Raw genomic sequence first — 25,794 nt, forward strand, 5'->3', positions numbered from 1 at the left:
ACGACGCATACGCCTCGTGCATCTCGTATCCAGGTGTCGTCTCCTGTCTGTCTGGTGTGTCGTTCCATCCACCATACGACGCATACGCCTCGTGCATCTCGTATCCAGGTGTCGTCTCCTGTCTGTCTGGTGTGTCGTTCCATCCACCGTACGACGCGTACGCCTCGTGCATCTCGTATCCAGGTGTCGTCTCCTGTCTGTCTGGTGTGTTATTCCACCCATCATACAACACATACTCCTCATGCAACTTGCATCCAGGAGCAGACTCAAACTCATAATGTGACTCATTCCATGCGCCATGCGGCTCATATCCCTCATGCTTGTTCCACCCATCATAAAACTCATATCCCTCGTGCAAGTCATTGCATGCTTCATGCGACTCGTATCCAGGGTGGGATTCGTTCCTTGCTGCTTCCGTGTTGCTCCTCTCAGCACCAGTCGCACCTGCAAGAAATCAGACTTGTTACGCCCAGAATGCACCTCGCTCGGCCCAGCCTGAGAGTCGTTCCCTGGTGCTGCTCTGCTGCTTGTCTCCTCAACCGCCAAGAATTGACCCTCGTCAGCGTTTGTGGAGCCTCCAGCGATAGCGCAGCAGCCATGAGCCTGGGCTCAGCCCCCCCAGAGCCCCCCGAGAAGAGTCCTTGGGCCAGGAACTGGAGGCCCAGCTTTAAACCCCCATCCCCCACTGGGACATCCCCTAGGACGGTAACCGAGGCCCAGGCTGGGCCTTCACTCAGCACTAAGGATCTTGGTTGACCTTAAGGCCCTTACTCCACTGGCGGGCGAGCTGTAGAGGATGGTCCAAGGGGTGTTGGTCAAGAGCAGACCTCGGTGGAAGAGGCAAAGTGGGGGCAGGGCCTCGGGGGGGGGGGGGGATGGTCCGGACGCCCGTGGCCCCCTCCCAAACTTCTAGAGAGCTTCCAGCACTCGTGTGTAAGCCTCCCTTAACAGAAGACTCATGCACTGCCTATGGATTCAGACCCTTCTTCCCCTGAGGCCCCACGCTCGCTCGGCCTCTTCCCACCCCCACTCCACCTCCTCTCCTAAGCCTCCCCCCGTCCATCTCCTCTCCCAAACCCCCCTACCTGCTGCTCGCTCCTCTCCGCCTCTTCCCCTGAGGCTCCCCCACTCACCAGCTCCTCGCTCCTCTCTGCCTCTTCCCCTGAGACCCACCGGCCACCCACTCACCAGCTCCTCTCTGCCTCTTCCCCTGAGACCCACCCGGCCACCCACTCACCAGCTCCTCTCTGCCTCTTCCCCTGAGACCCACCCGGCCACCCACTCACCGGCTCCTCGCTCCTCTCTGCCTCTTCCCCTGAGACCCACCCGGCCACCCACTCACCAGCTCCTCGCTCCTCTCTGCCTCTTCCCCTGAGACTCACCCGGCCACCCACTCACCGGCTCCTCTCTGCCTCTTCCCCTGAGACTCACCCGGCCACCCACTCACCAGCTCCTCTCCGCCTCTTCCCCTGAGACTCACCCGGCCACCCACCCACCAGCTCCTCTCCGCCTCTTCCCCTGAGACCCACCCGGCCACCCACCCACCAGCTCCTCTCCGCCTCTTCCCCTGAGACCCACCCGGCCACCCACTCACCGGCTCCTCTCCGCCTCTTCCCCTGAGACCCACCCGGCCACTCACTCACCGGCTCCTCTCTGCCTCTTCCCCTAAGACCCACCCGGCCACCCACTCACCGGCTCCTCTCTGCCTCTTCCCCTGAGACCCACCCGGCCACCCACTCACCAGCTCCTCTCTGCCTCTTCCCCTGAGACTCACCCGGCCACCCACTCACCGGCTCCTCTCTGCCTCTTCCCCTGAGACCCACCCGGCCACCCACTCACCAGCTCCTCTCTGCCTCTTCCCCTGAGACCCACCCGGCCACCCACTCACCGGCTCCTCTCTGCCTCTTCCCCTGAGACTCACCCAGCCACCCCTCACCAGCTCCTCTCTGCCTCTTCCCCTAAGACCCACCCGGCCATCCACTCACCGGCTCCTCTCTGCCTCTTCCCCTGAGACTCACCCGGCCACCCCTCACCAGCTCCTCGCTCCTCTCTGCCTCTTCCCCTGAGACCCACCCGGCCACCCACTCACCAGCTCCTCGCTCCTCTCTGCCTCTTCCCCTGAGACCCACCCGGCCACTACTTGTTCCTCTCCGCGCTGGGCGGGTGGTGCCTGGGGCAGAGGCGGAGCAATGACAGGGCCTCAGCATGGTGAGCAGGTGGTGCACGGTCTGGGTGCCGGTTCCACCCCCACCCCAGTTCTATTCCAAAGGCGGCAGGCCAGCGGGCCTCCAGAGGGAGGTGACCCACGCCGCATCCATGGCATTTGCCCTCCTGCATGACCAGCCTTTTGGGAGGTGACTTAACTCCCCCCCAGCCTCTTACATGCGCCGCCCATGCGTTCACTGAATACAATAGAATAGCTTGTTATTCCAGAAGCTGGTCCAGGGGGCTGGGCCCTGACCTGAGGCTGGAGAGGCCTGGTTCCAGTCTCTGCCCTACCTCAGACTCCCTGCGCAAGGCGGATAACAGCGGTGCTGCTGCACAGGGGTTGTGAGGATAAATCCAGGGAAGAGTGGGAGGTGCTCCGGGACTGCAGTGACAGGGCCGGATAACAACGATCCCAACCTTTGTACTTTTAGTTCCCCGACCGAGCAAAGCATCAGGATTTTAACAGGCGAATCAGCCGAGATCAAAGCAAAGTAAAGCCCCTGTCCAGCGCAGCCGGGTATAGAATAGTTCAGGGGAAGGGTAGTGTCAGCATCCCTGCTGCTGCGCTGGTGAGGACAATGCAGCATAGAGGCCAAGGTCACCGAGGTAGGTGCTTTGTTTGGCCCAGAGAAGGGTAAGAGGTGGTTTGATCCCAGTCTGTAAGAGTCTCGCTGGGGAGATTTCTGACACCAGCTGGCTCTTTAGGGTGGCAGGAAAAGCCATAAGGAGATCCAGGGACTGGAACCTGAAGCACTGCAAATTCAGACTAGAAACGAGGCACATTTTGACAGGGAGGGGAATTAACCATTGCAGAACTTGCCTGGGGCCGGGGTGGATTTTCCATCACTTGCCATTTTTGTCATAACTGGCTATTTTGTGGCTCAAGCAGGAGCTACGGGCTTGATAGAGAAAGTGCTGGGTGAGATTTTCTGCATGTGCTATGCAGGAGGTCAGACTAGACCGTCATAATGGTCCCTTCTGGCCTGAAACTCTAGAGGGGGTGAAGTTTTTGGTTTCTTTAGAAAATTTCATGATTTTTTTTTTAATATTAATTTTTTGTCATCCCCTTCTTCCTCCCCCGCCCTCTCCCCACCTCGGTCTTCCCCAGGTTACCTTTTTGCCACCAGATCACTAAAATGAATCCAGTTTTGTCTTTTGTTTTCTTTTCCTTTTACCCCTCTGTAACTTTTCAAAACTTTTCCAACGTTGGAAGTGTCACTGCGGCAGACTTCCAGCACCTCATTCTTTTACCACTTTGTCACTTTTTAAAACTTTCTCAACTTTCAAAAAGAAAAAAAGTGGGAAAAAACCTTCATCATCATTCCTTCCCTTTCATTCAGTGCGGAACAGGAAAGAAACAAAACCCAGAAATTTAAACATATTTTGGTTTATGTGAAACAAAGCAAAGGAAAAATTTCAATTCCAAACAAAATGGAATGAAAATATTTATTTCATCTTGAAATTTTCCCTTGACTAATTTAATAGAAATTTCATTTTTGACAAAATCTCATTTTTTGTCAGGAAAACTTTTCCATCCAAAAATTGCCATCAGCTCTACCCGAGAGACTTGAGTGGGGTTAAAACTCACCATAGAAAGGATCTCGTCCCCCAAAGAACTCTCTGAGGATGTCACGGATGACGGCAAAGTTGAAAGTAAATCCAGGGGCTCCATCTTCAGCCCTCGGTCCCCTGGACCCTGCTGGGGAAAGGCAGAGACAGGAAATGGCAAACACGGCGCCCAGGCCCTGGAGCCGGCCCTCGCAAGGGTCCTCGAAAGGAACGAGAACAGGAAGCAAACAGGACAGCCTGCTTGGGGCTGCCAAGGCTGGGATCCCGTCTCTCCCCACCGCAGAGCTCTGGGGCCGGGAGAAAAGGCCCCTGAGTGCGATGCTGATCTGGAACGTGGCTGTGGAAACGTGGCCCCTCCTCCCTCGGCCGATGGGCTCCCTGTGGATATTCGCAGGTGGACAGAAGCAAACCTTCTGTGCCTTGGGCTCTTGCTAGCCCTGCGGAGCCAGTCCAGCCCGGGGAGAATGAGCCGGGGTCGATTCTGGTTTGTGCGTCACCAGCAGAATTGGGAGCAAAGTTCCAACCGCAGGGACAAATTCTGGCCTCAGTGAAGCCAGAGCGTTGGGCAGATGCAGCCGAGGGCTGGGTGAGTCACTCACCGGCCCCCGTGAGCCCGTCCTTGCCGTAGCGGTCGTAGAGGTCGCGCTTGCTCTCTGGAAGGGAGAAGGAGCGAGAGGTCACCCAGCCCATCTTCAGCCGAGTCCAGACACAGCGGCCCTTTCACCAGGCTGACCCCCCGTCCCAGTACTGAGCCAGAGGGGGCCTGCACGCAAATGGGGAAGCAGCTGGAGGGACAGACCTGGGACTGCCACAGGCTGGCCTGGGCCAGCGCCTACGCCGATGCTCCCTGCCCACCTCTGGGAGGCACTTTGTTACCGCTGCGCTAGCCTCCATGGAAATACCTCACGGAAACGAACACTGGTGAATTGTGCCAGGGCTGCGTCGTGTGCAGAGGTGCTACCGAGCAGGATTCCAGCATGAGACGGGGCTCTGGGTTCTGTGCCTGAGGCCTACAGCATCGGACCTGAGTGCCCCGCACCTAACCACAGGCAAGGATTGGGCCTGGCAGAAGGATGCCCCGTGGCACAGCTGCAGGGTAACGTTCATCTCTGGGGCCTGCGCTGGAGGGGAAGGGAGAGCCTGGAATGATGGGGCCAGAGAGGTTAGCACCCCACCCGCTCCAAGAGGTGTCCCCAGGGAGCACTGGGGTGCCCCAGAGGAGACAGAGAGACAAGGTGGGTGAGATAATATCTTATTGGGCCAACTTCTGTCGGTGAAGGAGACAGGGACCGGAGGAGAGCTCTGTGGAGCTCGAAAGCTTCTCTCTCCCCGACAAAAGTTGGTCCAGTAACAGATATCACCTCCCCCACCTTGTCTCTCTAATACCCTGGGACCAGCATGGCTACGGCAACGCTGCACCCAGAGGAGGGAGACAGACACCGAGCGTGTGCGGCAGAAGCCGCTGCCCCAGCAGCCGCAAGGAGGGCAACACAAGTGCAGCGAGGAGCGTGGGAATATCAAGGACCCGCAATGAGCCAAGCGAGGGTGGATGGCTGGAGAAGGGGACGGGTGGGCAGGCCCCTTACTGTCTGACAGCACTTCGTATGCCTCTGTTATTTCTTTGAACTTCCGCTCGGCGTATTGCTCCGTCTCTGGGTTTTTATCCGGGTGCCATCTCATTGCTGCCTTCCTGTACCTGCACAGACCCAGAGACAGGCAGTCACGCCTGGCCATGCCATTTGTTGGGTGCTGTCAGCCCCGCAGAGCCCCGCCATAGGTACCGACTCCTGCTGTGGGAAGCCCAGCAAGTAGAAGAATTCCCTTTAGCTGCCCTTGTCTCCCAGCAACTATGGGATTCTTACCGCCTCCTCCCCTGGATTTTGCAAGGCCAGCTCGGGCACCCCAGCTGACCCCTGCCCTTCTCCACCCGGTGACCCACACCCATCTCAGTAAGGAATGCTCGCCTTTCAGAGCAAGCTCCTTTGAACACGTCTCAATGCCCCTGTCCCAGTGATGTTCAAATGGTCACTAGCTGGAGTCACACCCCACTTACCAGTGGAGCTGTCCTACCCCAGGAACCCCTCTCCTGTCTCTGACACAGCTGTGAGGTGCTCTCAGAGCAGAGAGACCTCCAGTTCCCCGGCCGGGCGGAGAACACTGGCAAGCGCAGAGACTGGCAGCAGGAACCATGCCATCGGGGTGCGTGGGGAAAGGGAAGCTCCAAGGAAGGGGGACTTACGCCTTTTTGATGTCCTCGTTAGAGGCGTCCTGGGGAAGTTCCAGCAGTTTGTAGTACTCCCCCATGGTGACCGTCTGTCCTGGGCAGGGGCCAGCTGGGCAGCTGGGGAGGAGAAGGAGCCAGGAATTGGGGCGTGTCTCTGGAGATGCAGCCAAAGTCTGCAGGCCTGTGGTTAGTAGTGGTCACGGCCATTCCTGGGGCTGGCCAGCTCCGTGCAGAATGGCAGCAGGTGCATGCTGTCGAGACCTGGCCCTAAGGAGCATGGGACAGAACAGTTAAGGAGACGGATCAGCCAGCCTGCAAGTCCCAGAGAGAACAGACTCCGGTAGCCTAGATCCTCTCCAGCTGTAAGCTGTCGTACCCCCCTTGAGTTCAGCAGGGCTCTGCTGATTTACTCACGCCATCGTTAGCCCTTCTGTAGCACAGAGCCCTTAGCCCGATCTCCCTTCCTCTCCCTGCATCCCGAGAGCGCTGTTACGATCTGTCTGTCTTGAATCCCTGTCTGTCCAACTCACACACACACTTATTGGTCCACTAAATGGTTCAGAAATCCCTATTTTGTTCTGTTTCATACTCAGTCCAGCCAGCAGTGTCTGTGTCACACCCCGATACACAGGCCCGCCCACCCTAGCCATCTGTCTTGATGCCCCAGCATCAGGCATCTCCCTTCATGCATGTTAAGGACAGGCTGATCTCCAAGATGATCCAGGACAAAGAATTTCACAGCCCAGTACTTTGTGGTGGAGCTAGAACGTTTGCTGTTAGAAAACAGCATCTTGATTTCAAGGCTCCACATGATGGAGCATTCATAGAATCATAGAATCTCAGGGTTGGAAGGGACCTCAGGAGGTATCTAGTCCAACCCCCTGCTCAAAGCAGGACCAACCCCAGCTAAATCATCCCAGCCAGGGCTTTGTCAAGCCGGACCTTAAAAACCTCTAGGGAAGGAGATTCCACCACCTCCCTAGGTAACCCATTCCAGTGCTTCACCACCCTCCTAGTGAAATAGTGTTTCCTAATATCCAACCTAAACCTCCCCCACTGCAACTTGAGACCATTGCTCCTTGTTCTGTCATCTGCCACCACTGAGAACAGCCGAGCTCCATCCTCTTTGGAACCCCCCTTCAGGTAGTTGAAAGCAGCTATCAAATCCCCCCTCACTCTTCTCTTCTGCAGACTAAACAATCCCAGTTCCCTCAGCCTCTCCTCATAAATCATGTGCTCCAGACCCCTAATCATTTTTGTTGCCCTCCGTTGGACTCTTTCCAATTTTTCCACATCCTTCTTGTAGTGTGGGCCCAAAACTGGACACAGTACCCCAGATGAGGCCTCACCAATGTCGAATAGAGGGGAACGATCCCGTCCCTCGATCTGCTGGCAATGCCCCTACTTATACAGCCCAAAATGCCGTTAGCCTTCTTGGCAACAAGGACACACTGCTGACTCATATCCAGCTTCTCGTCCACTGTAACCCCTAGGTCCTTTTCTGCAGAACTGCTGCCTAGCCACTCGGTCCCTAGTCTGTAACAGTGAATGGGATTCTTCCGTCCTAAGTGCAGGACTCTGCACTTGTCCTTGTTGAACCTCATCAGATTTCTTTTGGCTCAATCCTCTAATTTGTCTAGGTCCCTCTGTATCCTGTCCCTACCCTCCAGCGTATCTACCACTCCTCCCAGTTTAGTGTCATCTGCAAACTTACTGAGGGTGCAATCCATCCCTTCATCCAGATCATTAATAAAGATTTGAACAAAACCGGCCCCAGGACCGATCCCGGGGCACTCCGCTTGATACCGGCTGCCAACTAGACATGGAGCCGTTGATCACTACCCACCCCCCGCCCCCCTCGGTGACCTGCTCCACAGATAATTCCTCGGGCTGCTGGAGACTTGGGGTCACATCAAGCGCTCGGTTTGGATAAAATTGAAACGTTTGCCTCCAGTTTTTTAACTTTTTTTAATTAAATAAATTTTGGGATTAAAAGTCACTTTGAAACAGAAAAACCAGAACGTGCTGTTCTTATCAGATCACTTTTTTTTCAATATTTGTCTAAACAAAATTTTGTGTCAATCTCCCTGTTCCTGTGAAAATTTGGGAGTTTGATGAAAAGTTGAGAGTTCAGCCAGCTCCATTAATCCCCCTCACCGGTGCAAATTTGCGTCTTACTTCATATCTGAAACTTTCCTGACTTCAACTTGTAGCCAGTGGATTTTGTTCTGCCTTTGTCTGGTAGATTCAAGAGCCTTCTGACGCCAGGAATCCCCTCGTGTAGGTACTTACAGGGCACGATCAAGTCACCGTGTGACCGTCTCTTTGATAAACCACAAAGACTGAGCAACCTCAGTGTCAGGTTTCCCAGACCTCAGATTCGTTCGTGTAGATCTGGTCTGAAATGCGTCCAGTTCTCAACACCAGAACGGTATGCAGCACGTCAGAGTGGTCGCGCCAGTGGAGGGTGCTGCTGAAAGGGGCTACTGGCTGCCTGCACAGAGCTCTTGGAGCCAGAGAGCCTCACAGGTCTCGTTCTAACCAGTGGCTGTGCCATGCACCCTCTTACAGGCTCAGCAGAAGGTTCAACGGAGCGCCTTGATTTAGAAAAAACAGTCCGGGTCTGTGAGGCTCCCATTGCTAGGCTGGGGGCTTGGCAGGTCAGAGCTAACCCTCGTGCGCTGAGGGCTTTCCCGGGTGGCAGACGCGGGGCCTGGGGTGTTGGTGCAGGCTGGGGGTGTTGGAGGCAGAAAGGCAGGAGAAGGAGCGGTGAGTGTGACCCTCAGGGGGACAGGGCTTCTTTGGCAGTGTTCCCTGGAGTGGCGCCTGGGGGTTCTGGGCTCTTGGGTTCTGCTGGGTTCCAGAGGGAGAGGACTTTGTGGGTATTCTCTGTGACTGAACAAGATCACGCCAAGAATAGGCCTCACTCGGTTCACTGATTGCCCCTCCTAACAGACCCAAGCCTGCTGGGCCCCAGAGTTTGGCTAAGTGCTTGAGCCAAAGGGGCAACGGTCCTCTCGGGAGGAGGTATTATAACAACTGCCTTCTGCGCCGTGCTCACCCAGTTTATACATCCCAGGATAACATGAGCCTTTTTTGCCAGCGTGTCGCACTCGGAGCTCAGAGAATCGTAGAAATGTAGGGTTGGAAGGGTCTTCGAGCGGTGATCTAAGTCCAGCACCCGGTCATCTAGTCCAGCCCCCTAGACCAGCCCTGATGGGGTTTGTCCAACCTGTTCTTAAATGCCTCCAATGATGGTGGAACACGCTGCTGCGGCTACCCCGAGCTGTGATCCCCTGCGTTACCGCTTTGCCTCAGTCAGCGTGAGCTTTGCTGGTGATTAGACAGTGTTAGCTCCCTGCCACGCCAGCCTGTCCTCCTCCCCAGCAAACTCCTGCGGCCTCTCCCGCCCCAGACCTTGCCAGGCCGGTAACAAGCACGGGGCAGTCGCAGAAGATATGAAGTTCACTAAGGAGTCAGCACGTCCCAGTTTATTACTTTAACTGGGGTGGATGCACCTGCCCCTTCAGCCCCAGCCCTGAACTGGATTCTAGTGAAAGTAAAACGAGTTAATTCACAAACTAGCCTGGATTAAGGCTCTGTCTACACTTCGGATGCTATAGCTGGAGCTGCACTACTCTAGCGCCTCAGTGTGGACAAAAAGAACAGGAGTCCTTGGGGCACCTTAGAGACTAACACATGTATTGGAGCATAAGCTTTCGTGGGCTACAACTCACTTCATCGGATGCATGTAGTGGAAAATACAGAAGGAAGATATATATATACACAGGAAACATGAAACAATGGGTGTTACCATACACATTATAAGGAGAGTGATCAGTTAAGGTGAGCTGTTGTCAGCAGGAGAGAAAAATAACTGTTAGTTATGCTACAATACATTTGTTAGTCTCTAAGGTGCCCCAAGGACTCCTGTTCTTTTTGCGGATACAGACTAACACAGCTGCTCCTCTGAAATCAGTGTGGACACATATCACAGTGGTGGGAGGGGTTCTTCCATCACTGTGGTAAATCCACCTCCCCGAGAGCTGGTAGCTGGGTTGATGGAAGAATTCACAGAGACTTGATGAGATAAATCTCATGACTGAAATGTTGGTATCGGAGTATAGCTTGTCAGGGAGGACAGGCAGAAAAAAAGGGAGGAGGGGTTGCATTATACATCAAGAATATAAGCACTTGTTCTGAGAGCCAGACGGCGGTGGGAGGCAGAGCAGTTTAAAGTCTCTGGGTAAAGATAAAAGGGGGGGAAATAGGGGTGACATCATGGTAAGAGTCTACTATAGTCCAGCAAATCAGGAAGAAGAGGTGGATGAGGCATTTCTAGAACAAATAACAGAAATATCCAAAACACAAGACCTGATAGTAATGAGGGATTTGAACTATACAGACATCTGTTGCAAAAGTAATAAAGCAAAAACAAAATGTCCAGTCAATATTTGGCATGTGTTGAAGACAACATTTTGTTTTAGAAAGTGGAGGAGGTAACCGGGGGAACAGCATTTTTCACTTGATTCTTTCCAACAGGGAGGAGTTGGTAGCGAATCTGAAGGTGGAGGCAGTTTGGGTGACGGTGACAGATGTGACAGATTTCATGATTCTCAGGAAAGAAGGAGCGAGAGAAGGACAATGGACTTTAACAAACTCAGGGAACTGGGAGGTGAGGTCCCATGGGAAGAAAATCTAAGGGAAAAAGGAGTTCAGGAGACCTGGCAGCTTCAGGAGACAGTACTAAAGGCACAACGGCAAACCACCCCGAAACAAAACAAAGATAGGAAGAATAATAAGAGAGCGCTGTGGCTCCATCAGGAGCTCTTTAATGACCTGAAAATCAAAAAGGAATCCTACACAAAGTGGAAAGATGGCAAATTGCTAAGGAGGAGTACAAAGGAATAGTACAAGCTGGTAGGGACAAAATCAGAAAGGCCAAGGCACAACATGAGTTACACCCAGCAAGAGACATAAAAGGCAGGAAGAAGAGGTTCTTTAAATACATTCGGAGCAAGAGTAAGAGCTTAGAAGGTGTTGGTCCTCTACTTAGCAGGGAAGGAGAGAAAATCACGTCAAAAAGGCTGAGGGGCTAAGGCCTGTTTTGCTTCAGTCTTCACTAAAAGGTTACGGTGACCAAACACTCAACACACTTACCATTAACAACAAGGGGGAAGGAACAAGCCAAAATAGGGGACAAACAGGTTAAAGTCTATTTAGAGGAGTTACGTGTATTCAGATTGGCAGGGCCTCATGAAATTCATCCCAGGCTACTTAAGGATCTAGTTGAAGCAATCTTGGAGCTGTTAGCAACAATCTTCGGGAACTCGGGGAGGACAGGTGAGGTCCCAGAGGACTGGAGAAGGGCAGACACAGCCCCTTTCTTTAAAAAGGGGAACAAGGAGGACCCAGGGAATTATAGATCAGTCAGCCTAACTTTGATACCTGGAAAGATGCTGGAACAAATTATTGAACAATCAGTTTGAAAGAACCTGGAGAATAATAGGGTTCTAAGTAAAAAACAACATGGATTTGTCAAGAAAATCATGCCAAACCAACCTCACTTCCTTCTTTGACAGGGTTGATGTCAGTAAGGCTTTTGGTACAGTCCCACATGACATTCTCCAAAACAAACTAAGGCAATGGGGTCTAGATGAAATTCCTATCCAGTGGGTTCACACCTGGCTGAAAGGCCGCACCCTAAGAGTAGTTATCCAGGATTCATTGTCAAACTGGGAGTGTGTATCTAGTGAGGTTCTGCAGGGGTCAGTCCTGGGTCCGGTATCATTTAATATTTTAATTCATGGCGTGGATAATGGAGTGGAGAGGATGCTTATGAAATGTGCAGATGACACCAAACTGGGAGAGGTCCTGCTTTCCAGGAAACTATATTGACTGGTATTAATTACATAGTCATATTGATAGTTTCATATCACCTGTTCAATCATTTTCCCTGGGAGTGATGTCAGACTCATTGACCTAGAGTGACCTGGGTCATCCTGTTTACCCTTTTTAAATAATTACACAACTTTAGCTTTCTTTCAGTCCTCTGGAACTTCTCCAATTTTCCAAGACTTACAAAAAATTAATACCATTGATTTGGAGAGCTCCTCGGCCAGCTCTTTTAAAAGTCTTGGGTGCAAGTTGTGTGGATTTGCTGATTTTAAAGTATTTAGCTTCAGTAGGTGCTGTTTAACATCTTCCTTCGTTACTGATGGAAAAGCAAGTAAGTGATCATCATGTATAATGTGGAGACATCGTTCAGCTTGTTTTGAGATACAGACCAGAAATATTTATTAAGTACTTCTGCCTTTTCTACATCATTATTGACATTTTTACCACTCTGTCTCAAAATGAGCCCATACCATTGCTAATACTAGTATTGTTCTGATATATTGTATAAACTTCTTCCCCTCTTTAAGCCAATTGGCCATAGATGTTTTCTTGATACTCTGGGTGAGATCTGACCAGCCTCCCTTGCTGAGGATCTCAGATGTGCTGGGGAGCTTTCGCCCACAGCCCACAAGCCAGACCCATCCCTGTCCTGGCAGGGGAGACCTGCTGGGGTGGGGAGGGTGGGGAGCTCACCGTTGGCTGAGGTTTATGGCCCTTCCCAGGGTAGAGCGCGGGGCCAGGCTCCCTAGGTGGTGGGTATTAGGCCCATGCCCAGGAGACCAGCCCTTATCTGACCCTTGTGCTTCTTCCTACATCCCCTTTCCACTCTCTGCTCTGCACCAATTGCATCAGGCGCTCTCCAGTCACCATCCCCCGTCCCTAAAGTCTCCATCCAGCTCTTCCCTCTGACAGGGTCTCTCAGTGCTTGCTGGGATCCCAACCCCTCTGATAAAGCCCAGGCCCTACCTTACTGCATCAGGAGAGATCTGCACTGCCCCTGCCCGCAGGTGCCCTCGGTGGTACACGGGGGTGCAGGGCAGGAGCTCCCCAGCAGCCCATCACATTCCTCCCCTGCTGACTGGCAGCTGCTGCAGCCAATGGAAAGCTCAGGCTGATTGTGATGTCAGGGCGGTGCCCTAGGAGGTTACAAACTCTGGATGTGCCACTCGTAGAGTCATAGAGGCGAAGGCCAGGCGGGACCTTGAGATCAAAAATCTGACCCCCTCCCTAGCTCAGGCCATTGCATTTCACCCAGCACCCCTGCCTGGAGCCCAGGGACTTGTCTGGCAGAAGCATCGTCCAGGAAGGCCAGGGCCAGATGGGAAGCCAGCCAGCTGGCAACGCCCAGGGCTAATCACCCGCACTGTTAATTTGTGCCTCGTTTCTCATTCCGATTAGTCTGGTTTCAGCTTCCAGGCCTTGGCTCTGGTTCTGCCCGGCCCCACTGGACTAAAGAGCCAGTTAGCACCCACCGTGTTCTCCCCCGACGGTCCTGACACACGCAGGCAAGTCACGTCTCGAGCTTCCGCTTGAAAAGATGGAGCTCTGTCAGTCTCTCGTGGCAAGCCATTAGTGCTGGCCCTCAGTCCTTTCTGGGGCTCTTTTCTACATCCCTAGAGAGGATCTTCCTTTCAGTTCCTTGGGGGGTGGGGGGGGTCACCCTCGCTATTAACCCTTTCACTGCTAACGTGTGTTACTGTTTTTATTTATTATCCAGACATTGCCCTGGTTGTGCAGAACCCCTGACATATACGTGCTCCATCGGGTCACACCGGACACTTAGTCCTGAGCCCCCAGAGACACTGAACATGCTCTAACGCCCTCTTGAAATTCACAGTACCCAATCCCAGGTTGTCATAGGAACCAATAGGTTCTATGCTGGTAGGTTTGTGGAGCTGGAAATGATTGTCCTGAGCCTGGATCGTCTGTCTTGTGTTTCTAGCACACCTGTCTCCGTGGGGTGGAAATGTTAGGTCAGCCACTGCTGGGGCGTACTTGATGAGTGCCGACGGGCACCGCTCCAGGACGCTCCCAGAGTCCCCGGGCACAGACAAGGTGCTGTTCCGAGGGCGCTGGCGCTGCAGGAGTCCCAGGTGAGCACGGGTGGGGCACTGCCAGACACCCAGCACACACGGCACTGAGAGGGCGTGCAGAGGCTGACGTCCCTTGTGTGAGGCTCCTAGAATGAGCAGGGGAGGGAATAGCGTCTATTGGACCCGTTTCTGTAGGTGAGAGAGACAGAGCTCGGCCTCAGGCCTGCTGAAGAGATGTGTGAAAGCTGCTCTCTCTCACCTACAGACATGGGTCCAATAAAAGCTATTTCCTCCCCCACCTTGTCTCTCTAACATCCTGGGACCCACACGGCTACACTCCGGCTGCTCCTAGAACGGGCTGTTCCGTTTTTGTAACCTCTCTGTGCGCGGTTTCAAAGCTGTTTAGATTCCAGCAGCCGTTCCGCCCAAGAGCACAGCTGCTAGGAGCCAGGGGGCAGTTTGGAAAAGTCTCCCTTTGACAGAGGGACTCAGCCCGGAAGACAGAGGAGAGAAAGGGGTGGAGAGCACTTAGGTTAAAGGAAAAGAGAAACAGGAAAGGATGCTAGCAAACAGCCATCAGTCCTGTGGGGGTCCGAGCTCTCAGGATCGGCCCCTGCAGCACTCTCCCTCCCTCCCGGCTGTCCAGGAGATAGGGCAGCTCGGGCGGACTCTCCCACCCAACCTGACTGCCTCATGGAAGGAATTACTATTGCCAGATGGGCGACCTGTGGATGGCCTATGAGTCAAAGGTCAAAGGTCGGGGGCAGACCTCTCCCCTCCCACTGAATTCTTCACCCCATATTGAAGGAGTGAACCAGGTTCCAAGGTGCCAGGGTACCGAGAACATGGAAATTAATGGAGACAGTCAGTCCCGTGTGAACGGTATCGGAGGTGACATGGGAGGCAAAGGGAAAAGCTAACCAGCAGAGAAGGACGAGAAGACCTGGGAGAGCAATGAAGAGAGCAGGGAGGGTTATTTCTTAGCAGCACCGCGGAGGAGGGTTCCGTGTCCCCAGCCAATATATGGTGTTGGATTGGGCCCATGATTTTCGGGGCCCAGGGGCTGGCCCCAGCATCCCAACCCCAGGGATCTACACAGCCCACTGGTTTCCCTCTTCCCCTCCCTCTGATTCTCCCTGTCACTCACGACCCAGTCGGCATTGTCTAGGGTTAGGGGCCGTGCATCTCACCGGGAGCCCCTCGCACAGAGCTCTGTGCCGGGGGATGGGACAATGGCACAGCAGCTCCGTCTCGAGCTAGTGAAGTGCGCATGGGCAGCTGGCAGATTGTCGAGTTCAGCCTGGCAAATAACAGGGGTTGCGTCCACGTCCTTCCCGTGGCTGCGCCAGGCATAGGACGAAGGGGCATAGCTCAGATTGGGAACAGGTAAATGGATGTAGCAAACTATAGCCCTACAGTGACTGGAGGAACTGTTTTATTTAAGGTGGACAATCGTCCCATGTGCATCAGTGAGGAAGACGTGAGGCTGATTCCCAGCCGTCCAAACAGGACATTTACCCTCTAGTATTCATCACCTTCCTCTTCCTCTCCTCCATCCACACTGTCTGTCCCCACCTCCTCGTAATCCTTCTCCAGGGCAGCCATGTCCTCCCGGGCCTCTGAGAACTCCCCCTCCTCCATGCCCTCTCCCACGTACCAGTGCACGAAGGCCCGCTTGGCATACATCAGGTCAAACTTGTGGTCCAGCCGAGCCCAGGCCTCGGCAATGGCCGTGGTGTTGCTCAGCATGCACACAGCCCGCTGCACCTTGGCCAGGTCGCCACCAGGAACCACAGTGGGAGGCTGGTAGTTGATACCAACCTTGAAGCCAGTTGGGCACCAGTCTACAAACTGGATGCTACGCTTGGTTTTGATGGTGGCAATAGCAGCATTGACGTCTTTGGGCACCACGTCCCCGCGGTACAAGAGGCAGCAGGCCATGTATTTCCCGTGGCGAGGGTCACATTTCACCATCTGGTTGGCTGGCTCAAAGCAAGCGTTTGTGATCTCCGCCACGGAGAGCTGCTCATGGTAGGCCTTCTCTGCAGAGATGACGGGGGCGTAGGTGGCCAGCGGGAAGTGGATACGGGGGTAGGGCACCAGGTTGGTCTGGAACTCCGTCAGATCCACGTTGAGGGCACCATCGAATCGGAGGGAGGCGGTGATGGAGGACACGATCTGACCTATTAGCCGGTTGAGGTTGGTGTAGGTGGGGCGCTCGATGTCCAGGTTCCTGCGGCAGATGTCATAGATGGCCTCGTTGTCTACCATGAAGGCACAGTCCGAGTGCTCCAGGGTGGTGTGGGTCGTCAGGATGGAGTTGTAGGGCTCCACCACCGCGGTGGATATCTGAGGCGCTGGGTAGATGGAGAACTCCAGCTTGGACTTCTTGCCATAGTCAACGGAGAGACGCTCCATCAGCAGGGAGGTGAACCCGGAACCGGTGCCGCCCCCGAAGCTGTGGAAGATGAGGAAGCCCTGGAGCCCCGTGCACTGGTCGGCCTGCGGGGATCCGGGAAAGAGAGGGGACTCAGCCTGGGAAAGGGGCAGTCAGCGGGAGTGAGCACCCTGCCAGGGGCTCAGTGGTCCCATCCGCTGTGCAGTGGGGCCCCAGGATTTCACAGCTGCGCTGTGCGATGGCAGGAGGGCTCTGGGGGGCTTTCGATGCTCAGGACCCCATGGGGGAAGGTGGATGTGTCCCAGCAGAAAGAGATTTATGGAAAGTGTGTCGGCTTCCAGGACCCCTGTACCTCACTCTCACCCGCTCTCTGTCTTTCACCCCTTGCCTGTCTTTATCCTGACTCCTAAAAGCTTCCATCCACACACCCCCAACTCCCCCGTCTGCTCCTAATCCTCGCTTTAATCTCCTTCTCACCAGGCCGGGCCGGTGCTTGTCTTTGCCAACACCACTTGTGACGAAGTGGGGGATTTTCTTGTTTTTTCGAGTGGGCACGATCTGTGAGTCCGTGACACCGCTAACCTCCCGGCTCACCGGGGAGCTGCTGGTGTGAGTTACGGCGGCACCAGCACGACTTCGGCATTAGATGCGGAGTAGCGCCAGCACCGCTGAAAGCAGGAGGCTGGATGCACCGAGCCTTCCCACCGGTTCCTTTTCCTGGGTGGATGGGGAACCCATCCCCTCTCATCGTCCCCCGTCCCTGGCTTTCCCATCCTCTGCCTCCCATGCCAGAGCCTGTCCTGGAGTGCACTTCTGCCTCTGCTCTGTGAGCCGTTTGGGGTCCCCTGCCCCGGGAGTGACAGGAACTGCTCTAGCTCCCCGGGGCACAGCTCCAGCCAGTGCATGAGACAGCCTGAATTCCCTGCACACACTGGAGTTCCCCTGCACCCTGAGGGCACGGACAGAGCCCAGATGAAGGCTGCATTAGCAGGTCACCGTGACCCTGAGGCCGCGCCTCGCTGCCATACAATGGGGCAGATTCTAGCCGCCTCGTCTTCCAGACTGAGGTGTTGTGACGAAGTGGGACTGTTCTTAATGTTTTCCTCAGTTTCCCCTATGCCGTTCTTAAGTATCTAGGTGGTGGGATAAGGGTGTATGGTTGCTGCAGAGCAAAGGGCCAGGGTACATAAATGCCCGACACTCTGTCTCCTGGCAACTGATGGCCTGGGCCCCTCCTCTGCAAAGGTGCCAACTGAAGGTGTTGGAGACAAAGGGATCAGGTGACCTCCTGGCCCGGGAAAGAGACAAAGCCCAGAGAAGGAGGGGCTGGATGGGGGTTGGAGTTTGGAGCTAGCTGGGGACGAGGAGTGAGGGCAGACGGGGGTCTGCCTCGCTGGGCCCCAGAATGGACCCAGCCAAGGGGTCCCGTTCGCTGGACCTACAAGCTCTGTTTTAGACCATGTTCCTGTCATCGAATAAACCTCTGTGTTACTGGCTGGCCGAGAGTCACGTCTGACTGCAAAGTGGGGGTGCAGGACCCTCTGGCTCCCCCAGGACCTCGCCGGGGCGGACTCGCTGTGGGAAGCGCACGGAGGGGCATATGCTGAATGCTCCCAGGAGAGACCCAGGAGGTGAAGCCGTGTGAGCGTCTTGCCCTGAAGACAGTCTGCTCCGAGGGAGAGGAGGCTCCCCAGAGTCCTGACTGGCTTTGTGGGGAGCAGTTCCAGAGCATCGCCCGGGGACGCCGGGACAGGTGTGGCCTGGGGAGGCAGCTGCAGGTCTCCAGCTAGATCCAAGCAGAGAGACCACTCGACTCAAAGTGGATCCCTGCATGCTGTGTCCTGCAGACTCTGCGGCCCACCTGGACGTTGCCCATCACTGCTCTGGCCCCCGGGTGACGGAGGAAGCTGGAGGTGAAGCCAGCGAATGTTTGGGCAGCTGAAGCTGATTGTGCTCCCTCACCCAGGGCCGGCGCTTCCACTAGGTGACCCTAGGTGGTCACCTGGGGCGGCAGGATTTGGGGGCAGCATTTTGCCGTCCCCGGCAGCAATTCGGCGGCGGGGGTCCTTCCGCTCCGCGTCTTCGGGGTGCTTTGGCGGCGGGTCCTTCACTCGCTCCGGGACCCGCCGCCGAAGTGCCCCCAAAGACGCGGAGCAGAAGGACCCCCGCCGCTGAATGCTCTGAGGAGAAGCGCTGCCACCTAGGGCGGCAAAAACCCTGGCGCCGCTCCTGCCCTCACCATCCAACCACCGCTTGGCATTATCTCCACCGGGAATCCAAGAGCTTCCCAGAACCCTGCCTGCCCTAGCGTCTTTACCAGCTTCCGGATCCTGTCCAGCACCAGGTCGATGATCTCCTTGCCGATGGTGTAGTGCCCGCGGGCATAGTTATTGGCAGCATCTTCCTTGCCGGTGATGAGCTGCTCTGGGTGGAAGAGCTGGCGGTAAGTGCCGGTCCGAACCTCGTCTGGAATTCACACCACAGCCCGGTTAGCGCTCGCCCCTCCCGGAGGGACCCCGGTGCCCCACCTGAGCAGGGCTGCATGGGTTAGCGAGTGAGAGATGAAGGGCTCGCGTAGCTTTGTTCCCAGCAGCTGTTCCTGTGACACTGACCTGCCCACAGACCCTGATGTTCCTGCCCTAGATGTGTGTTGCCCCTGCGGGCCCCACACCTGCTCTGTGCCATCTGATTCCAGAGGGTAGCCCAAGGAACCAGAGCCTTTCACGCCCAGGCCAGAGGGGCTGCATGGCTCAGCGGATTGTGAACGGTGCATGCAAACTCCGAGGCAGGCCGTGCTCGCACAGGGATCCCTAGGCCCCCAGCCCTATCCCTCCCCCGGCGTGCAGCACTCACCGATCACGGTGGGTTCCAGGTCCACGAAGACGGCCCTAGGGACGTGCTTCCCGGCACCCGTCTCACTGAAGAAGGTGTTGAAGGAGTCGTCCCCTCCCCCGATGGTCTTGTCGCTGGGCATCTGCCCGTCGGGCTGGATGCCATGCTCCAGGCAGTACAGCTCCCAGCAGGCATTGCCGATCTGCACGCCGGCCTGGCCGACGTGGACGGAAATGCACTCGCGCTGGGGGCGAAGAACAAGGAACCGTGGTGGGGCGGGGGGCCCAGGTGCTGTCTGTGGGGCATGTCGTCCTAGGACAGGACCCGCAGCCCTTCACTACAGACAGTCTCTGGGTTCGAGGGATCCCGAGACCGGGGAAAGCCACCCGCCATCCCCGCCCCCCTCAAACTGGGCTCAGGGGGGGAAGTGGGGGCAGGGAAAGATTGGCCGGCTGCTTGTGCATCAGAAAACCTGCTCAGTGTTGTTCATTGGCCTCTCCTCGGTCCTGGTGCTGCTTCCTCCAAGGCTCATCTTTCCTCTCCATCCTCTGCCGTCCTGCCTCTTGGCCTGACTCATGGACTTCATTCCTCACGCTCGCCCCACATCTGGCCTCTCCTGCTGCGTTCCCCTACAATTCCCCCTCGCCGCCGTCCGCACAGATCCAGCCCCGTCACCTCTCCCCTCCTCCTCTCCAGCCTCCCTGCATCTCCCCACTCCCCAGGCTACCTCCTCTCTGGCCCCTCTCCCCCTGCTCTCCTCCCTTCCCTGGCTGAGGCCACAGGCCGGCTGTCTGCGTCTCAGCCTCATCCCAGCCTGTGCGGCCCCAGCTTGTCCTGTCTCCTGAATTGGTGCCTTCCCCCTCCCAGCCAGCACCAGCCGCTGGACTAACACCCACCAAGCGCCATCCCCCGGTGACGCCTCTGAGCTCTGGAGTCTGCCCTGCCCTGCGGCTGTTCTGCCGGCGCCTGCCTGGACCTTTAGGAGCCGGGCCAATCCCCCCGTACAGCTCTCGTACGTCTAAACCCTCCCAGGGCACCTGCTCCTCCCTAGCCTGGGACTGCCCCCTGCTCGCCCCCCCGGGGGGACTCACCATGCTGCAGAGGTTCTTCGATCCGACAGCAACGGGCTCGGAGGACGAAGGCTGGGAACGGAGTTGCTCTGAGCTGCGCCTTTTATAGTAACTGGGAGGGAGGGTTTGTTGTTAGTAACAGCTGTGGCGGGGTGGCTGTGCAGGGCGCTGCTCGTCACGCTGCCCTTTGCTGAGCTGTCTCTGGGTTACAGCTCCCTGCAACACACAACGAGGGCCTCACAGGGCCTTGGTTACACCAAACAAACCAGTCACTGGGCCTGGCTCCTCCCTGCCACTGCCCGGGGGTCTCGTGCTGGCCCCGGTGCAGCGCCGAGCTTCGCTTCTCGGCAGAGCGCGGATCTCAGGGGCACAGGAACGCAGGCATCACCGGAGGGATCAGACCTCAGGTCCTTCGAGCTCCGTCTCCTCTGGGACAGTGCCCAGCCCCAGATGCTGCAGCAGAGGTGGGATGATCTGCCCCTCGCCCACCCCCACACATTAGGTCTCACCCTGGTCTCTAATAGTTCGAGATCGGCTGAAGCCGGAGGGACCAGAGCCCTGCCACACTCTGTTCTAACAACCCCGTCGGGTCCTGGTATCCAGAGAAATGTCCAGTCCCTTTTTTAATTTTGTTAAATTCTTGGCCTCAGTGACTTCCTGTGGCAGTGAGTTCCACCGGCTAATTAGACAATATGAAAAAGGGTTTTGTTTGATCAGTTTTGAATTTCCCACCTTTCAATTTCATCCATTGTCCCCTTGTTCTTGTTCTATGAGACGGGAGAACAGACACTCCTTCTCTCCCTTCTCTCAGCCAGTCAGTATTTTATAGACGTCTGTCACGTCCCCTCCTCTCCATCTCCTCTCTAAGGGAACGGGCTCAGTCTTTTGAATCTCTCTTCACAGGAGAGGTTTTCCGAGCCCTTGGTGGTTCTTGTCACCCTCCCCTGGGACCCCTGGAGCTGTGAGACAGGGTGAGCAGTGCCGCACGGTGTCTAGACGAGACCACACCAGTGATTTACACCAAGGCATTAGAATATTTCCCCTCCCATTCCTTGGGCATCCCAACACCCTTTGCCTTTTTGACACCAGCCGCACATTCGTAGTCAGTGATGTTAAGGCAGAACGGACCACCGCGGTCATCTAGTCTGAGCCCTCCTGCGTCACACAGGCCAGGGACCCTCGCCAGGTTCCTTCATCCAACCCAGACCTTCTGGTTGAGCTAGAGCAGAGACGTGGGAGAATCCACCACCTCCTGCGCTAGGTTGTTCTGATGCCTAATTACCCTCGCTGGCAAAATGTGCAGCTTACGTCTAGTCTGAATTGTCCAGCCACTGCATCTTTATCCTTCTTCTGCTAGCTTAAAGAGCCCTCCACTCGCCGAATCTCTCTGCCACGCGGGTACGGACAGACTGTACTCGCGTCTCCTCTGGACCTTCTCGTGGACACACTAAACAGACTGAGCTTCTTTAGTCTCTCCTCTAGGGCAGCCCTTCGAGCCTCTTTTCAGAACCCTTCCCAATTTTCCAAGGCCTCTTACAGCGTGGAGCCCAGAACTGGACGCGGGATCCAGTAAAGGCCTCACTAATGCCGAACACTGAGCTAATAGCACCTCCCTGCCCCCCACGGGGCGTGCCCCGGCTTCTCAGTCCACGCCTCGCGTTTCCATCACAGCCCCACACTGCACTGGCCGCGTGCGTTCAGGTGCTTGTTCTGTGACCCCTTGGTGCTTCTCAGAGTCTCTGCTGCCCAGGGTACAGCCCCCTCCCATCTCATGAGCATGACCTACATGCTTCGTCCCTAGATGTTTGACCTGGAATTTGCCGGGTTAAGCCACGTGTTGTTCAGATGAGCCCTACACTGAGCAGCCGTCCTGATTGCTCTGTCTGCGGTGACAGCCAGGTCCCTTTCCCGAGAGGACACCGTTCATTGAACCCCCCCGGGAGGTGTCCAAGGAGTTTGTTTTTCCTTCCATTGTGCATGTATTGACATGACATTTCACGTGTCAACACACTGCCCGTGGCCCTGGCTTGGTTAGTTCCTCTCTGGTCCTGAGTAACCTAAAGAATTTTGTGTCATCAGCAAACGTTGCAATCTCGCACCCCCACCGCCCGCTTTCCAGAATGTTAATAAATATATTACACAACAACCTGGTGGCTCCTGCTGTTCCCCTTTGGCCATGATGAACATCGACCATGTAGTCCTAGTCTTTGCGCTGTCTCCTGGCCAGTTTTTGATCTGTGACCATACTTTGCCTCTCACCCCATGACCACCTAGCTTCTTTAGTAGCTTCTTCTGCCAGACCTGGTTGAAGGCCTTTTGGAAGTCTCAGTAGATTATGTCACCGGAATCACCTTTATTCACGGCTTTATTGGCATGTTCATGCCATTATAAGAGATTAGAGAGATGCAACTTTCCCATTGCAGAATCCCTGCTGGTTCGACCTGGCCTGGCATGATCTGCTGGGGCTTTTGTTATTCTGTTTTTCGTCATTACTATGGCTAAACACCGTCCGGAGAAGCCAGAAATACAGGGCCCCGATACACTCGCAGGGGCTGGGGGAGCCGCACACTTCGGCGGCTCTCTGAGTTCAGGGCCTAAATTCAGCCATTGGACCCATCTGCTCTGTGCATGTGGCAGGGTCCCTGGATTCTGCTTGCTTCAGGGCTTCCCTCACAGCCAAGGGCTCCAGACCTGCCCCTCAGTTCCCAACGAAAGGTCCTTTCTGGAGTGACAGGAGAAGCTGCGGCCGTGCTGAGCGCTGAGAGGTTCAGTCTCAGGACGCTGGCAGTGCCTGGGAGCCCCGGCACTGCACCAGGGTAGGAGGTTCTCTTCGCAACGCCACCAGCTAGAGGCTGGATGAGAGTCTGGAGAACTACAGCATCTTCAGCAAGGTGCTGGTGCAGCACACCCCACGCTCTGGCTGTTCCCGAGCCCTGGCCCTGGGAGCGAGGTCGTCCTGTCTCTGGGGCCCATTCACGCCTCGGCCTCTCTAGCTATGAGACCGAGACACCCCCCAAACTCATCTCACATGGTGGCCGCCGCCCAGCCACCGGGTGGAAAGGACTTTGTCACGTGGCTGGCACCACTCCCAGTTCTCAGCACTGGAGCTAGATCCTCCTGGGGGGAGCAGTCGAGTTCCCCCCTCTCTGCAGTGTTCAGCAGCGGCGTCAGGCTCCCAGGCTCCGTCTTACACGCTATGGGGATGGGAACAAACCACAGGGACTGGCAAGGGACTCGGACTCCCCTCCCCCGCCCCCCTGGGCAGTGCCATCAGCACCGTGCGCACCGGGATGCCCCTCACAGCTGGGCACTGGGGACTGCATGGGACAGGGCGTCATTGGCAGCCCTGCGAAGGAGGTGCTGACATGCTCCTTGTCTAGTTTATTCGCCCGTCACACCAGGGAGATCCCATTTCCAGAGCCCGGTCGGTGCCGATCGCCCAGCCCAGCCGCACAACGCAGCTCGTGACAGGCAGTGACTGCAGACTGTGCTGTCACCCGGGCCGCAGCTCCCCCGTGCAGCAGGCCAGCGAAAGGCCTCTGCTCCCCTGAGCACCGACGCGCTCTGCCCAGAGGAGCTGCACAAGGTGACCAAGGCAGGGCAGGAGAGTAACAAACATACCCAGGTTGCTACAAGCCTGGGGCCTTCTTGGCCATGCCGGGTGGGCAGGGCTCGGCCGTGTTTGCACAGCGATTCCCTCAGCGTGCCGGGACTCTGGAGACGCGGCCTGTGATGGGGAAGGTGTTATTCCTGCCTGAGGTAAGGCAGGTGCTGCCCAAAGGCTGGGCAGTGCCCTAGGGTCGGCGGTGTCCTCCCAGGACCCAGTGGCCCAGTAGTCCGTAGCAGCAGCCTCCCCTGGTGTGTGTGACTGAGGCCTGCAGTCCTGCTGGGCGGGGAGCACCGGGGGACTGAGAAGTCCCCACCGGCCAGGAGCCGTGCCTCTGAAGGAGGGGGGCAAGGGCCACAGTTCCTTGCACGGGGCTGGAGCACCCTCTTGTGGTGGTGAGCGGTATGGTGACACGGTGCCGTGTGGGTCCCAGGACAAGGCAGGGGAGGGGACCAGCTTCTGCTGGTGAGAGAGACCCGCTGTCGAGTCACCCAGAGCTGTCTGCAGAGCTAACGAGAGCCCTGGGCAAGCTGGAACGCTGGTCTCTCTCCCCAGCCGCAGCTGTTCGCTTACCCACCTTGCCACACAAGGCAGGAGGGCAGTTCTGGACTCAGCAGATCCCACGGGGCCTGTGCAGGGCTCCCTGTAACGGGAATAAAGGGAAACACAGAGGAAGAAACGTCGCTCAGCCACTGGGATGTTACTACTGCATTTCTCTCCCTCTCGCTACAGGGGTGAGCCACTCTCAAGGGCTGGGCCTGGCTTCTGGACCCTTCTCGGAGACGGAACAGCAGCAGGATTGTCCAGCCATGGCTGGTTCAACGCTCACAGGAGGTAGGTTGAGTACCCACCGGGCCTGGCACGGACAGCAAGTGTCTAGTTATTGCTGATTCTCCGGTAACTCGACGCATGGATGGACAAATGTGTCCAGGAAGTCCCTAAAGCGCCTCCCTCAGGCCGGTTCTTGTCTCACTTTTGTGGCCAGGACAGTGTAGGGATATTAAAGAAGGTACTAACAGTGATTCCCCCAAGTGACAGTGACCCCCTCATAATTTGTCCCCCACACTTTAAAATCCAACATGTTGTCAAGTATCAGGGGGTAGCCGTGTTAGTCTGTATCTACAAAAACAACAAAGAGTCTGGTGGCACCTTAAAGACTAACAGATTTATTTGGGCATAAGCTTTCGTGAGTAAAAACCTCACTTCTTCGGATGCATCCGAAGAAGTGAGGTTTTTACTCACGAAAGCTTATGCCCAAATAAATCTGTTAGTCTTTAAGGTGCCACCAGACTCTTTGTTGTTTTTGTAAAATCCAACAGTTTCACCAAGTACAAAAATCTCTTGGGTCTTCTGTTAAAACTTGTAAGCTACTGTCTGTAGAAACCATTGATTGTATCTATCCTGTGAAAGATACTTTACTACTATGTAAAACTTACAAACAAGTTAATTGACTTTGTTCTTGAAGTAATTGATACAAGGTAAACAAACACTATAAGCCATTAAGTGACTTTCACTTCATTCAACGGCTCCTAGGACAGACCCCCACCCTCTGGGATTAAAGGGCCGGGAGTCTCAAATGAATTAGCACACACTCTGAAAGTGGTGGAGACAGTAAATTAAAATATGGTTAAGGGATGGAATGTATGTTGATGAATGCTTGACATACATGGATGGTTAGGGAGGTGCCAGCCTAGAAAGGGAGTATCCATCCGCCGAAGAATGTGTCAAGTGGATGACCAGAAACCCCCGGAGGGTAAACTGGGACCCACCCCATCACCTGGAAGGATGAAACACAAACTTTGGACAGTGTGGAGCCACCAGGAATGTGCCACTTTGGACAGGAATGTGCCATTTGCTGATTGAGTCAGTAACAGCAGGATGAAACAATTCCCATAGACTAACATAGGAACTAATTCCTATAAGAATGGACTCAAGACTGATGACTGAGTCTCTGG

General features: G+C 55.5%; 1 protein-coding gene across 1 annotated transcript; it reads right to left on the minus strand.

Annotated features, from left to right (window-relative positions):
- Window positions 1-15,350: 15,350 nt before the first annotated feature.
- On the minus strand, window positions 15,351-20,435 carry LOC101947964 (tubulin alpha-1D chain). Its single transcript, XM_005279706.5, has 4 exons — window positions 20,254-20,435; window positions 19,184-19,406; window positions 18,648-18,796; window positions 15,351-16,434 (listed from the first exon to the last, which is right to left on the minus strand). Exons 1-4 carry the CDS (start codon window positions 20,254-20,256, stop codon window positions 15,454-15,456), a joined length of 1,356 nt encoding a protein of 451 aa, XP_005279763.1. The 5' UTR covers window positions 20,257-20,435; the 3' UTR covers window positions 15,351-15,453.
- Window positions 20,436-25,794: the final 5,359 nt, after the last annotated feature.

Source organism: Chrysemys picta, chromosome 11, assembly GCF_011386835.1.
Source record: "Chrysemys picta bellii isolate R12L10 chromosome 11, ASM1138683v2, whole genome shotgun sequence".
Taxonomy (NCBI): Eukaryota; Metazoa; Chordata; order Testudines; family Emydidae; genus Chrysemys; species Chrysemys picta.